This window comes from Zootoca vivipara, chromosome 6 (assembly GCF_965207765.1).
Source record: "Zootoca vivipara chromosome 6, rZooViv2.hap1.1, whole genome shotgun sequence".
NCBI lineage: Eukaryota > Metazoa > Chordata > Lepidosauria > Squamata > Lacertidae > Zootoca > Zootoca vivipara.
In genome coordinates, this window is record NC_142589.1 from 49,244,308 (window position 1) to 49,256,508 (window position 12,201).

At 47.2% G+C, this 12,201-nt stretch overlaps 1 protein-coding gene across 1 annotated transcript in view; it reads right to left on the minus strand.

Annotated features, from left to right (window-relative positions):
* Window positions 1–12,201, minus strand: part of VAC14 (VAC14 component of PIKFYVE complex) — an 80,131-nt gene that overhangs the window by 50,106 nt on the left and 17,824 nt on the right. The window contains exon 13 of the mRNA XM_035117290.3: window positions 4,354–4,510. Coding sequence (XP_034973181.3) covers window positions 4,354–4,510 — 157 coding nt within the window. The remainder of the gene's footprint in view (window positions 1–4,353; window positions 4,511–12,201) is intronic.

Sequence of the window (12,201 nt, forward strand, 5' to 3'; positions counted from 1 at the left end):
AGTTGCTGGGAATCATAGATGGGGAGAGTGTTGCTGCTGCAGTTAATGGGTTAATTCTTCATGAGTCAGCAGAGACAACTCATTCACCGTGATGCACCTGCAGGGATCTTGTGACTCTCTTACCTGTGTTACTGGGCAGATTTGGCAACAGCAACAGGGTTCCCATTATGGGAACTGTTTGGCCAGTGTAGATAGATTAAATTATTTTGGGAGATGATCCACCGGGAAACCCAAAAATTAATTAAAACCTCATATGGGAAAAAAGCGGAAGCATATCTATTAGGTATTCTAAACAGAGATATTCCCCGAGACAAGGTAGATATATATCTATACGCAACAACAGCAGCAAGGACGCTTATTGCAAAAACCTGGAAGGAACCAAGAACACCAACAAGAAGTGAATGGGTCGACAAACTCTGTGAATACTTAGAACTAGCAAAGCTAACAGATTTGATACGGAATAAATCTAAAGACAAGATCAGAAAACAGTGGGAGTGCCTCAACGATTATTTAAGGAATATGGGAGTGGGGAACAGAACATGGCTGTGTTTAGACTAACTATACAGGACTGCTTATAAGAAGTTTAGAGTGTTTAGTCTTTTTTTTCTCTCCTTATAGTACTTGGGATAAGATGTTAATGATTTGGGGTACGGGATCGGGATCAAGTACGAAGGTTAATGAGACTGTGTGTGGTAATTAGAGGACAGTATAAGAAATATTGAAGCGTAAACTCCTGTGTATAGCGCGGTGGAAGTGCTAGAAGATGAAAGGTATTTAGTTGAGAGATGACTGTTGAATCAGTCTGAATTGCCTTTCCTTTCTCCTTTTTCTTTTTATTCTTTGTTCTTTTTTCCTACTTTTCTCACGACTTTTTCTCTCCTTTTTCTCTTTTCTCTCCTCTTACTTTTCTTTTTGCCTTTTTTCTTTTTCCTCTTCTCTCTCTTTCTTTTTCGTTCTTTAGCTTTTTCTTGTATTTCCCTTTCCTGAGATACCTCTCCAAATCTTCTCTATTAATACTAAAAAGATATCTCAGGTGAAGCCTTAGTTGCTGTCTAGCTTTATTGCTCTTTTCTCCTCCTATCGAACTTTCCTTAAAATTGTTCTATTGGATTTTCGTACTTTGATAAGAAATTTGATTATAATATTAGTAATAAAGTTTTACAGGTAGGAATGTAATGTGTGTAGGTAAGGCATGTCAATGTAGGTAATCGATTTTTTGTGCATTTCTTGTATTTTTTGTTTATGCCTTGCATGTCTTGTATGATGAATGGTATGAATGTATGTATATGTATCATTCTCTGTTTTTAGCTATGTGTAATAAATAAAATAAAAAATAAAAAAAAAAGAGTTCTCAAAGAACTCAAATGTGAAAGTGCTGATCTTCTAGCAAAAGTACGTAACTCATCCTGAAGATCAGCCTCCATATCTGAGGACTGGAAAGGGGCCAATATAATACCAGTTTTTAAAAGGGCATCTTGAAAGGATTTGAGACATTACAGGCTCATTGGCTTAACATCTGTTCCAGGAAAGCTGGTGGAAAGCATAGTTAATGATAGAATTACCAAGCATATAGAAAAACAAGTCAGAACTAGCATGGCATTTGCTCCCACAAGAGCCAGTGATGGACACAGACTTGGGACAGCTTTAGAAAAATTCATGGAGGAGAGGGCTACTAGCCCTTATGGCTATGTTATCCCTCCACTATTGGAGGCAGTATGTCTGGGACTGCCAGTTGCTGGGAATCATAGATGGGGAGAGTGTTGCTGCTGCAGTTAATGGGTTAATTCTTCATGAGTCAGCAGAGACAACTCATTCACCATGATGCACCTGCAGGGATCTTGTGACTCTCTTACCTGTGTTACTGGGCAGATTTGGCAACAGCAACAGGGTTCCCATTATGGGAACTGTTTGGCCAGTGTAGATAGAACAAGATGCAAGACTAGATGAGCCCCCTTTGGCCTGATCCAGTTGCAACTTCAGGTTTCTTCTGGTGTTTTCACACTGCCTTTAGTCTCCACCAAGATGGTATTTGAAGACTCCCTGAAGAACTTGGAACCTTGGAAGGAAACACTGGCAAGGCAGCAGCGGGAACCACCCAAATGAACTCCCAATTGGGCAACTTTCTGTGGGCCGCATTTGTTGCTATAGAATTGGCCACAGGTTGAACAGAGATCAGAAGAGTCAACTAGGTATTCTACCAATAAGGAAATCCTAAGTGAATTGTCATTTCTTCGAAGAAACCAGCCTCCACCGGTGCCATGTTACCTACCCACATACACATTTTGATACGGTCTTGTGTCTTTGATCTTTACATTTATTTCCCACCTTTCCACCAAATGGTGCTCCAGGTTGCTAAATGCAACAACACAAGTACAATAAGATATAATGAAACAGCAATAAAATACAGAGCGAGGAAGAACAGAAAAATAAGGCAGATAAATCAATCAAATCAAAACCACAAGGAAAAAACCAATTTCAACATATTCTAAAGTCAGATATTCTTCTAAATAAAAATGTTTTTGACAGCTAGTGGGTGGTCAAAAATAGTGCTAGCTCGTCCCCCTTGGCAATGAGTTCCAGAGACTGGGAGCAGCCACCAAGAAGCCCCTGCTTGGGGTTTCTGCCAAATGTGCATCAGATGTGAGCGTACTGAAACTGCTCCTCTAAGGAGAACCACGAAAAGGGGTGCAAAACTCTCCAGAATGACAGCCCATGGCCAATGATAATGGAAGCTCCTGAAAAATCAGCAGAACAAACAGGGACCCAATCCCCTGTCCAAGCTCCTTGTGTACAAAGGCAACCAAACAAGTCACCAAGCCTTTGCTATGTCTCACGTTACCATAAGAAACATTACAAATAAATTCAACATTATTACAATCCAAAAAAGACGAAAGTAATAAAAGTTAGAAACTTCTTAAAGTAAGAAACAGCACAACAGTAAAAAGGTGGGGTTTTTTTTGGGGGGGAGGTGGGAAACAGTGCAAAGGATAAGCAGATTAATCCAGCACCCTCACACACATAGAGCCCAAATTAATTGACCTGGACGAAGAAAACTACTTGAATATTGTTAACTATTCTTGTAAGGTGGACAGCCAAGAGGAGGAAAGTGCAGTCTGGCACATGGAAAGAGGAGGCTTGATTTTTAAGCTCCGGGGGGGGGGGGGACGGGACCTGGAGGGCTTCCCCTGATGACCTGGAAGAGTGGGCAGGCAGTCCCTGATGATGAAAAAGCCCTTCCAGCCCTTTGAGCTGGGCCTGGAAACCCAGGGGGAGGTGGCACTTTTTCAGTGCTTTTGACCTGTGTTCCAAATGCCACAGACCCCCAGCACCACTGGCTGGCTGTTCACTTGTGTGCTCTCTCTCTCTCTCTCTCTCTCTCTCTCTCTTTGTCTTTCCCCTCCTCTATTACCTTCACCCCTCTGTATAGCGGCTTTGTTGTTATGTATGTTGATTAATGCTAACCTTCATCAAGTTTCACCCATCTGGGCTAAAAAGGGTGCCTGTGCTCTGAGATGTCCCCATTCATAAAACCTCACTTGCCCTAAGACAAAATCAGAAGCAGTTCGCGGCAGAGGCAAGGACTCCAACCATTCACAAATAGCAGAAATTAGGCACACTGCGCAACTATAATGTACATCCCTTAAAAGCTTGGGGATTGATTTGCGTGGAAATATAGATTCCCTGTTAAAACTTTAGCCATTGTTTCCTTTCCTGTCGACACAAACTCTATTGAAGACCAGCCTGATGAATGGCTATGGCTTGCTCCAGAAGGGCTGCCCTGCAGTCTGTCCCAACGACAGAAGGGCGCAGGCATAGCATTTCAGAAGCAGAGGAATGGGATGGGATGAAGGAGACTGGCCAGCAATAGGGAAGAGCAGGAAATGGAGTTTTGGCCTCACCCTCAAACTTCTTCTAAGCTCTCATGTAGCTCAGTTCTACTCTGCAGGCATGAGGACTCAAGGCAGGCACACAGCAAAACATGTTTTATTCCCAAACTGCCTCCTTGTTGGTGTCACAACTGTTGCTTCTCTTCTCACCTCCCACCCTCCTTCTGCATCAGTCTGGAGGTGTATAATTATCAACACAAAAGCTTCCGTTCGCTCTCCCCACCCACAGCCGTTACTACAGGCAGAAGCTGCACAGAAGTATTCAGGCTCCAGCTGTAGCTGGAACCACACTGTGGCCCTCCTCTGTGACAAACACATTTCCCTCAAATACTGGTACCGATTCTGCCAGGGAATAACTTGCCTTCATCTGTCTAAAGCTGCCCCGTGCCACTTTGCATCAGGAGAAAAAAATATCCAGAGGCTGCTCAGAGTGTGTGAGATCTTTGCCAGAGACAGGGGCACTTACCAGAGGAGCCAACTTGGGAAGGTTTAGTTGGAGCAGGAATGTGCAGTTCCAGTTGCCCAGGTTGTAAACTGGGGCCGTCAGATGCCCCTTGTCCTTCTGTCTGACCTGCTGGAGAGGATGCAATCTCAGCCAAGACTTCAAGGTCCTTGAGGATAACCTGGAATCAAGGAATAAAAAGAGATCAAGGGGTGGCTGACAAGGCAGGCAGGGAAGACAAGGACTCCTGTGTTCTTTTCCTGCCCTTTCCCCAGCTCTATAATATCCTTTTTTGAGATATGGTAACCAGAACTTAAACCAGTATTCCAAATGCAGAGGCTCTAAAGGTTTGTAAAAGGTCACTTTAATATTGGCAGTTTTATTTTCAGTTTCTTTCTTAAGGATCCCGAATATGGAATACTCCATTGCAAACAAATGTTTGAATCATCATAGCCATAGTGTGCGCTCTTGAAATGCATGGATTTAAAATAATGGGAAAGTGTTTAAATCAAGTGAATGGAGATTAAGCCAAATACAGGATTTGAGGTGGGAGGGTGGAAGCCAAGCAATACCCAGCTGTTATTAAGCTGCAATAGGTACACCCCAACCTGAATAACAGCTTCTAGTAAAAGAAGAGGAGGAGTTTGGATTTGATATCCCACTTTATCATTACCCTAAGGAGTCCCATAGCTGCTAACAATCTCCTTTCCCTTCCTCCCCCACAAAAACACTCTGTGAGGTGAGTGGGGCTGAGAGACTTCAGAGAAGTGTGACTAGCCCAAGGTCACCCAGCAGCTGCATGTGGAGGAGAGGAGACCTGGTTCCCCAGATTGCAAGTGTACCTCTCTTAACCACTACACCACACTGGCTCTGGCACCCACGCAGGTCAAGCTGGCAAGCATGCAGGCATGGTGTCTTTTGAACAGGTCCTGCCTTGCCCTTATGATCTGACATTCAATCCCTGATTGATCTTCTGATTTCTATGAGACGCTTATGAACTCACTTCCATCCCTCCACTTGAAAGACTATGGACAAGCTTGATGGTGCAGCTTCCACATCTCCTGCCCTGCATCCCATAATTTCTAGCTATCCAAACTGTGCAGTATAATACCTCCATGCTCCATGTCTATCCCCCCTCCCCCCCCCACACAAAAATGTCCCTTACCGGCCACCATTTATGATGGTGGGGAAACTTGCGACACAACGATGGAACTTGCGACTCTTATGCGCCTTGGGCAAGGGAAGGTGGGGTAGGGATGTCACTCAGCAGGACATCCCAGCACATCTAGTTCTGAACTAAGAGCAAATTCACACACCCAAAGGGAAATATCTTCACTGGCTCCATGATGAAGACTCATGGCAGAGGGTCCTCTGCATAGGAATTTTAGAGGTTGTCATGGGCATGGCAAGTCACTGTTGCCGTTGTCAGCAGGAATTGAGGCTTTCGGGGGGGGGGTAAGGACCTGTTTTCATGCATCTCACCAGGGATGCTTTTCCAAGAGATGATTACCTGTCAAGCCAACACCCCCAGTCAATGGGATTAGGTAAGGTGAGCATGCAAAAAATGAAGAAATAAAAAGCAAAGATATTTAATATCCCACCATTTTTTGCTCCAAAGAGCTCAAGGTAGCCTCCATAGTTCTCACCACTAATTTTATCTTCACAACCACCCTGAGAAGTAGGCTGGCCTGAGAGCTATAGTGACTGACCCCAAGGCCAGTTTCATGGCTGACTGAGAATTTGAATCTGGATCTCCTCAGTCCTAATCCCACACTCTAACCCAGCCTCTGCCAACCTGGTGTCCTCCAAGTGTTTTGGACTACAACTCCTATTAGCCCCATGGCTGTGCTGGCTGGGGCTGATGGGAGTTGTAGAACAAACATCTGGAGGGCTCCTGGCTGGGAAAACTGCCCTTGCCCCTACTACCGTATGATGCTACCTGATACGTGAAGCATTAGGCCCACAGTGTTGTCTTCTCTGACTGGCAACAGGATTTTCACGGTCTTGGGCAGAGATGTCCCCAAGTGGCAGAGGCTGGGCTTTCACCAGCTTCAGCCCCTGCCCAAGGTCCACTAAAGGGAAAAAAACAAAACACCAAACCAGGCATGTGTACAGCACCATGCTTGCCATCTGTCCTGCATTGTGCCATGTTGCATATTTTAGCATGTCGCTCAACCACTTGTCAAGCTGCCACACGTATCACTAACTTGCTTCATGGCCGTGGCATCACCACCACTGCACGGGTAGCGCAATCTGCCCCCAGGATCCCAGGAAGGCATTGTGCTCCACTGCCAAAACAGAGGTGGCACACAAGGTGACTCAGTATAGGCCTCTCACTTTTGCAATGTGTCCACTCTAACCCACCTTCCCTAATCACACCACACATTTGAAGCACTTTAATACCACTTTGAACAGTCATTACTTCCCCCAAAGAACTCTGGGAGTTGTAGTTTGTTAAGGGTGCTGAGAGTTGTTAGGGGAGCGTTGTTAGAGCCATAAAATCCTTGAGTGGTTTAACAGTCAATCCCTCTTCAAAGGGAACTTGGGACATGGTAGCTCTGTGAGAGGAATAAGGGTCCCCTTACAACTCTCCGCATCCATAGCCAACGGCAGTTTCCAGAATTATTTGGGGGAAGTCACTATTTGCAGTGCTTTAAATGTATGGTGTGAAGGTGACCTCAGTGGGTGAGCTCTGCTTCTTTCTCAGGGTCTCCTCACATGATCCTTCCCCTGGATTGGGACAAGTGAGACTCAGTTATTCCGCCGTACAGCCTGGCCTTGGAAGAGGAAGGGTGTTTGGTATACGGTAGCCCCTGATCATGAACTTTGAGCACTCTCTGCAAGGAAGGAAGGAAGGCTCCACAGCGGGAAGCTTTCTGCTCTGGCCAAGGCCCAGCACCTACATGAAGGCAAGAGGCCTCCCCCCACCACCTCTCCTCAGCAATGGCCGGTGTCCCATCACACCCTACTGCTGAACCTATATAGACAATGTAGCACCACCTGTGAATAGCACTGAGCAGCAAGCAGCTGTGGCACCAGGAGGCTGTCAGGGGAAAGCACCACATCTTGGCCACTGCTGCCCTGGAAGAGGAACGAGCAAACGAGTTTGCCCATATCCATTTTTGATGTGCACTGCCTTGCCTTGTGAAATTAGCTGGACCCCCCTGGACCCTATTCAGCCTGGCGGTTTCCACATGCAAGGCTGCCTTTGAATGAACTGAAATGGTGCATCCTATCAAGAGGAGTTCAACCAGGATGGCGGGGGCGGGGTGGGGGAGGGGGAGGGACAGTGTTTTGCATGCGCGATGCATCTTTCGACTAAGCAAGCCTCCAGCAGGCAGCTTCTCTCTCTCTCCCTCTCCCTCTCTTTTGTGCGAGAGAAAGAATGAAACTGGAAGGGTGTAAGAAAAGCAATATCCTGCAGGAACACAAATGCCTAACGTTGCCACGGCAACAGGCCAGGTGCCAGAAAGGCGCATCAGCTGGGTCCCATCATCTGAGAGCAGCAGAAGCAGAAGCAGCCGAGGCAGCAGCTCTTTAAGCTCCCATTATTGGACATGAAAGGGCTGAGGCCACGGAGGCCCTCCCCCTCCCCCACGGACAAGGCAGAGCAGGGGTGGGGGGCTTCCTGGTGGGGGAAGGGGTGCAGCCCACAAGCATGCACTCAGCATTAAGAGCCACCAGATCAGCTGGCAGAGATTATTTTTTAAAAATGGGAAGGTGAGATTACTTTTTAAGGATTTAGGCTCAAAGAAAGAAAAGCCCTAGATAAAACTGGCAGCGAGAGATGCTCCTGTTCCCCGAAGGTGGGGGGAAATAATAGCATGCATCCGTGCAAATGTTAATCTGGATTGCACAGGTCGCTGCAGCTATTGCCCAAGTTCTACATAATCTGGAAATCTGTTTTTATTTCTTCTCAGATGCTGGATCTGGTCAGATGTGCCTTATGGAAAAGATGAGAGCAGAGACACACCAAAGGGGGGGTGGGGGGTGGAAGGAGGAACAGCCTTATTGGGAATGGCAATGAATGCATGTGTATCACAGCACAAAGCTGAGCTTTCTTGACATGTTTTCATGTATTTGTCCATAACCACAAAGGCTAGGAAACAGCACTGCAAGGAGGTTTTTGGGTTTTCCATCTAATATGTTTACTACCACTGCGTAATGGCTGAGAGTGACGAATAATGGAAAAAACACAGCTCAGCCTTCCACATGACACTGGCTTTGCTGAGTGGAGCGCAAAATCATTTCAAGAAGGCGTTTTCTAGTAATGAAAAGCCTGCTGCTGCCTCCCCCCCCCCCCCAATGCATGTCTACGAGACTTCCTCTGCTAACCAGATCTAGGTCAAGTTAATGTGCCTCATGTTCCAGTTGAACCAATCTGATGTTCGCTCCACTGGCTCATGTGCAAGCTGCCCCAGTCTTGCTGAAGAGGCGGTGCGTGAAAGCACACCACACACACTCCTCCTCCCCCCAAGACTTGAATACTCAAGAGTGCCAGGCCTCAGAACCTCGGGAGTGCATCTTGCTGCCTCTTTAAGGATGGGAACACAAAACGCCACCATGGCTGGAAAGTGGTCTGTGGGGAATGACCTATCTGTCCCAGGATCACCAGTGCAGGAACTGGTGCTGCGTGTTGGATTCGGCTCCCTGAAAATCTCTCATACCCACTGCTGCAAAAGGGGGCACGGTTGGGTCTGGGCTTTGAGCCAGAATTCCTGTAGCCTCCAGGGCTTCAGCACCCTGTGCCTGTCCTGGTCCTTCCACACCCCTAGCATCAGAGCTACACGATACAGGTGCATTACGAGCATTGCGTAAATGGGTCACCTCTTTCCATAAAATGAAGGCAGCTTTGCAGTGCGTGTACATAGCTTATGCAGGGGCAGTGGGAATGCCATTATTCAGGAGATAACTTTGCCACAACATCGAAAAAGAGAACCTCACGGCTTGATATTAGTCTTCTGAGATCCCAGGAAACACCATTTCACACAGAATCTACACACAGCAATTATTTAGCACTATTCATTGGTGCTCTTGCATCCTCTTGCAATCTACTTTTGTGCAAAGCTATTCCCTGCTGCTCACTAATAAAGGGCTCTCTCTCTCTCTCTCTCTCTCTCTCTCTCTCTCTCTCTCTCTCACACACACACACACACACACACACACACACACACAAGTCCAAAAGTCAGCATCCTGAGCAGAAACATCTGCCTGACACTGCTGTCACATCCCATCCACTCGTCCCACCGCCATCACTGGTGGGCAGGTTTCTGGTTACCAAAGGAGTCACCCTGAGCTCTCTGCCTTGCTTCCCTCGCCTCTCTGCTCCCTTCTGAAGAGGCGCGCGGTCAAGGGAGCAGAGCTGGCAAAGATAACTGGAGCTAAAGGAAATGAAGCTGGCCTCTGGCAGACCTCCAGCACTCAGGCAGACGTGACACATTCGACAGCAACTGAGAAGCATCTTCCCTTCACTAAAAAGGAGCTGCTGCTGCTTCCCCCTCACTTCCTACCATCCGCAGAGAGCAGTATCTCAAAGGATAGAGGCCTCCTTATACTTGGGATAGGCAGGGTGATGATGCAACTTGTGAGTTAGCCCCAAATGGCCAGCCCCAACCATTGAAAAGCCAGATCCTCCTCGAGAAAGAACGGGAAAAGGTGCTGCTGCTGTCCCAATCCGCTGCCACGTGGCTCAGTTCCCCAACTATTAGGATGTCTATTTATTTAAATATTTATAGGCACATAAAAACATGGCAGCAAAATCAACAGAAGCATCAACAGAATCAATAAATACTGGGTAGCAAAAAAAGAAAAGAAAAAAAAGAATTCAAGTTTCAAAAGCCTGTCTAAATAACAGAGTTTTCAGAAGATGACTACAAGGGGGCAGGGATTGTTCTTGCTGAGCCCTCTATTGGCAGTGAGTTCCCCAAGGCAGCCAAGCCCACCATTACAGGAATTCAGTGACGGAGGTGAAGAGCAACAGACCAGGCAAGTCCTTGAGTTACTTTTGGGTTACTAGTTGTTTACGACTAACACAAGAACCCTGAATCGGCAACCAGCGCAGCTCTCTCAGTGCCAAGTAACATGCTGCCAGTAAATGCTGCCAGCTTTGCTGCCTCATTCTGGGCAACCCAGCCGGATGGGCGGGGTAGAAGTAATAAAATTATTATTATTATTCTGCACTAGTTGCAGCTTCCAGACCAGCTACAAGGCAGCCCCACATAATGTGTGTTACAGCGATCAAGTCCCGAGGTTAGCAATGCATAATGTGCCATTGTGGCGAGGTCATCCTAGCCACAGAAGTCACCCGGGCCTCTAGGTGACAAACACAGACCGAGGAATGTCCTCCAGCTTAATGTTCAGGTCAACTGCCCCTGGGCTGATAGATGAACCAGTGGAACACAACCTGCCAAGTGCAAATGGGTCCGTGCTACCAGAAGCACTTCCGCACAGGTTTCTGAATGGCAGGGGACCAGGCAACAGAAAATGAAGAGGCTGCTGCAGACTCTGAGGCCCCCTAGTGTCCAGTGCCTGACAGAACACTTGATGGTCCCAGCTGTAGGGCAGTCAAGGAGCTCAATCTGCTCAGCCCCATTGGGAGGTGGGAGGGCTCCCAATCTCATAGGAAGGCTGCCTGGGCCCTGAATGCAACTCCCCTTCTGCAAGGGCAGGCAACGAGCTCTCTCTCTCTCTCTCTCTCTCCCCCTGTCGCCTCAAAGGGCTTCTCTGATTACGGTAATGTTCTTTTTGTACAACCATCCGAGAAAGAAGAAACCCGGTCAAGAACAAGATCTCCCCTATCTGGCAGACCCCCATCCAAAAAAAAAAGAGTGCAATGTGAATACTAAGCTTGCTCCCTCTTCCCCATTTCCAAGAGAAACTAATCAATCTTCCAGTGACAACTTAACTAGCCCCCTTTTCAGTAGGGGAATGGGATGGTGAACTTTGCCCCTTGGTCTCTGAACCAGAAAATTTCAGAGTCTCCATCCTGCTTCTGTTCAATCTGGAACTGACATTGCCAGAAAGCAGGAAAGTCCCTCCCTTCTCCCCACACTTATTTAAACTATTGTGGCTTAACAGGGGAATTTATCCCATGCAGGCCCCACTGAAACAAAATGGGATATGCCCAGAAGCACTAACACCATTATCAATGAACCATCCACCACAACTCCAAGATCTTCCCGGTTAGTCGCCGTCCCCCCCCCCCAGTTCAGACCACATAGGAGGGGTTAGGAATTTTGATGACCCAACGCGCACCTTTTATTAATTCGATATTTTTGCAAGTCAAATTCATAACCTGTGACTACCCGAATGTTTTCCCTAAGTCTAGAGTGTACACAAACTAAAAGGAGGGGTGGCAGAGGAGCTTGCCTCTCCCATGGCACCAACTCGCACGTCTGAATAAGTTGCCTGCCTCACCCCAGGGCTGCCCAGTCCCTAAAAGTGCTCTCCCACACCCACATTGTCCCTGGAGGCTGCCACATTCGCCTGCAAATCTGCTGGCCTGCAAATGAAACGGTGACTCCAGGACTACAGCGAGAACAAGGGGAAGGAAGCACATCCGAGGTCACGTCAAGCTCACCCTCCTTGTTCTTTGTAACACACCAAAGTCCCAAATTTCAGCCTTGGCAAGCTGGGAGCTGGGAAACTGGGGGAACTGTGGGCCGAAATCCAGCCAAGCACAAATAAAAGCATAAACGGATAAAGGCAGCCATTCACTTTGGCACAAGCTTTTGTTAAGCTTCATTGTACTTGGGAGCTGCATCACATGGAGAAAAGCCCCATGGGACTCAGTGTGAAAAAGCCCATTCCGCAGGAAAGGCTGGGGCAAGAGGGCTTGCAGCTTTGGGCAATAACAGAGTGAGGAAGCGGAGC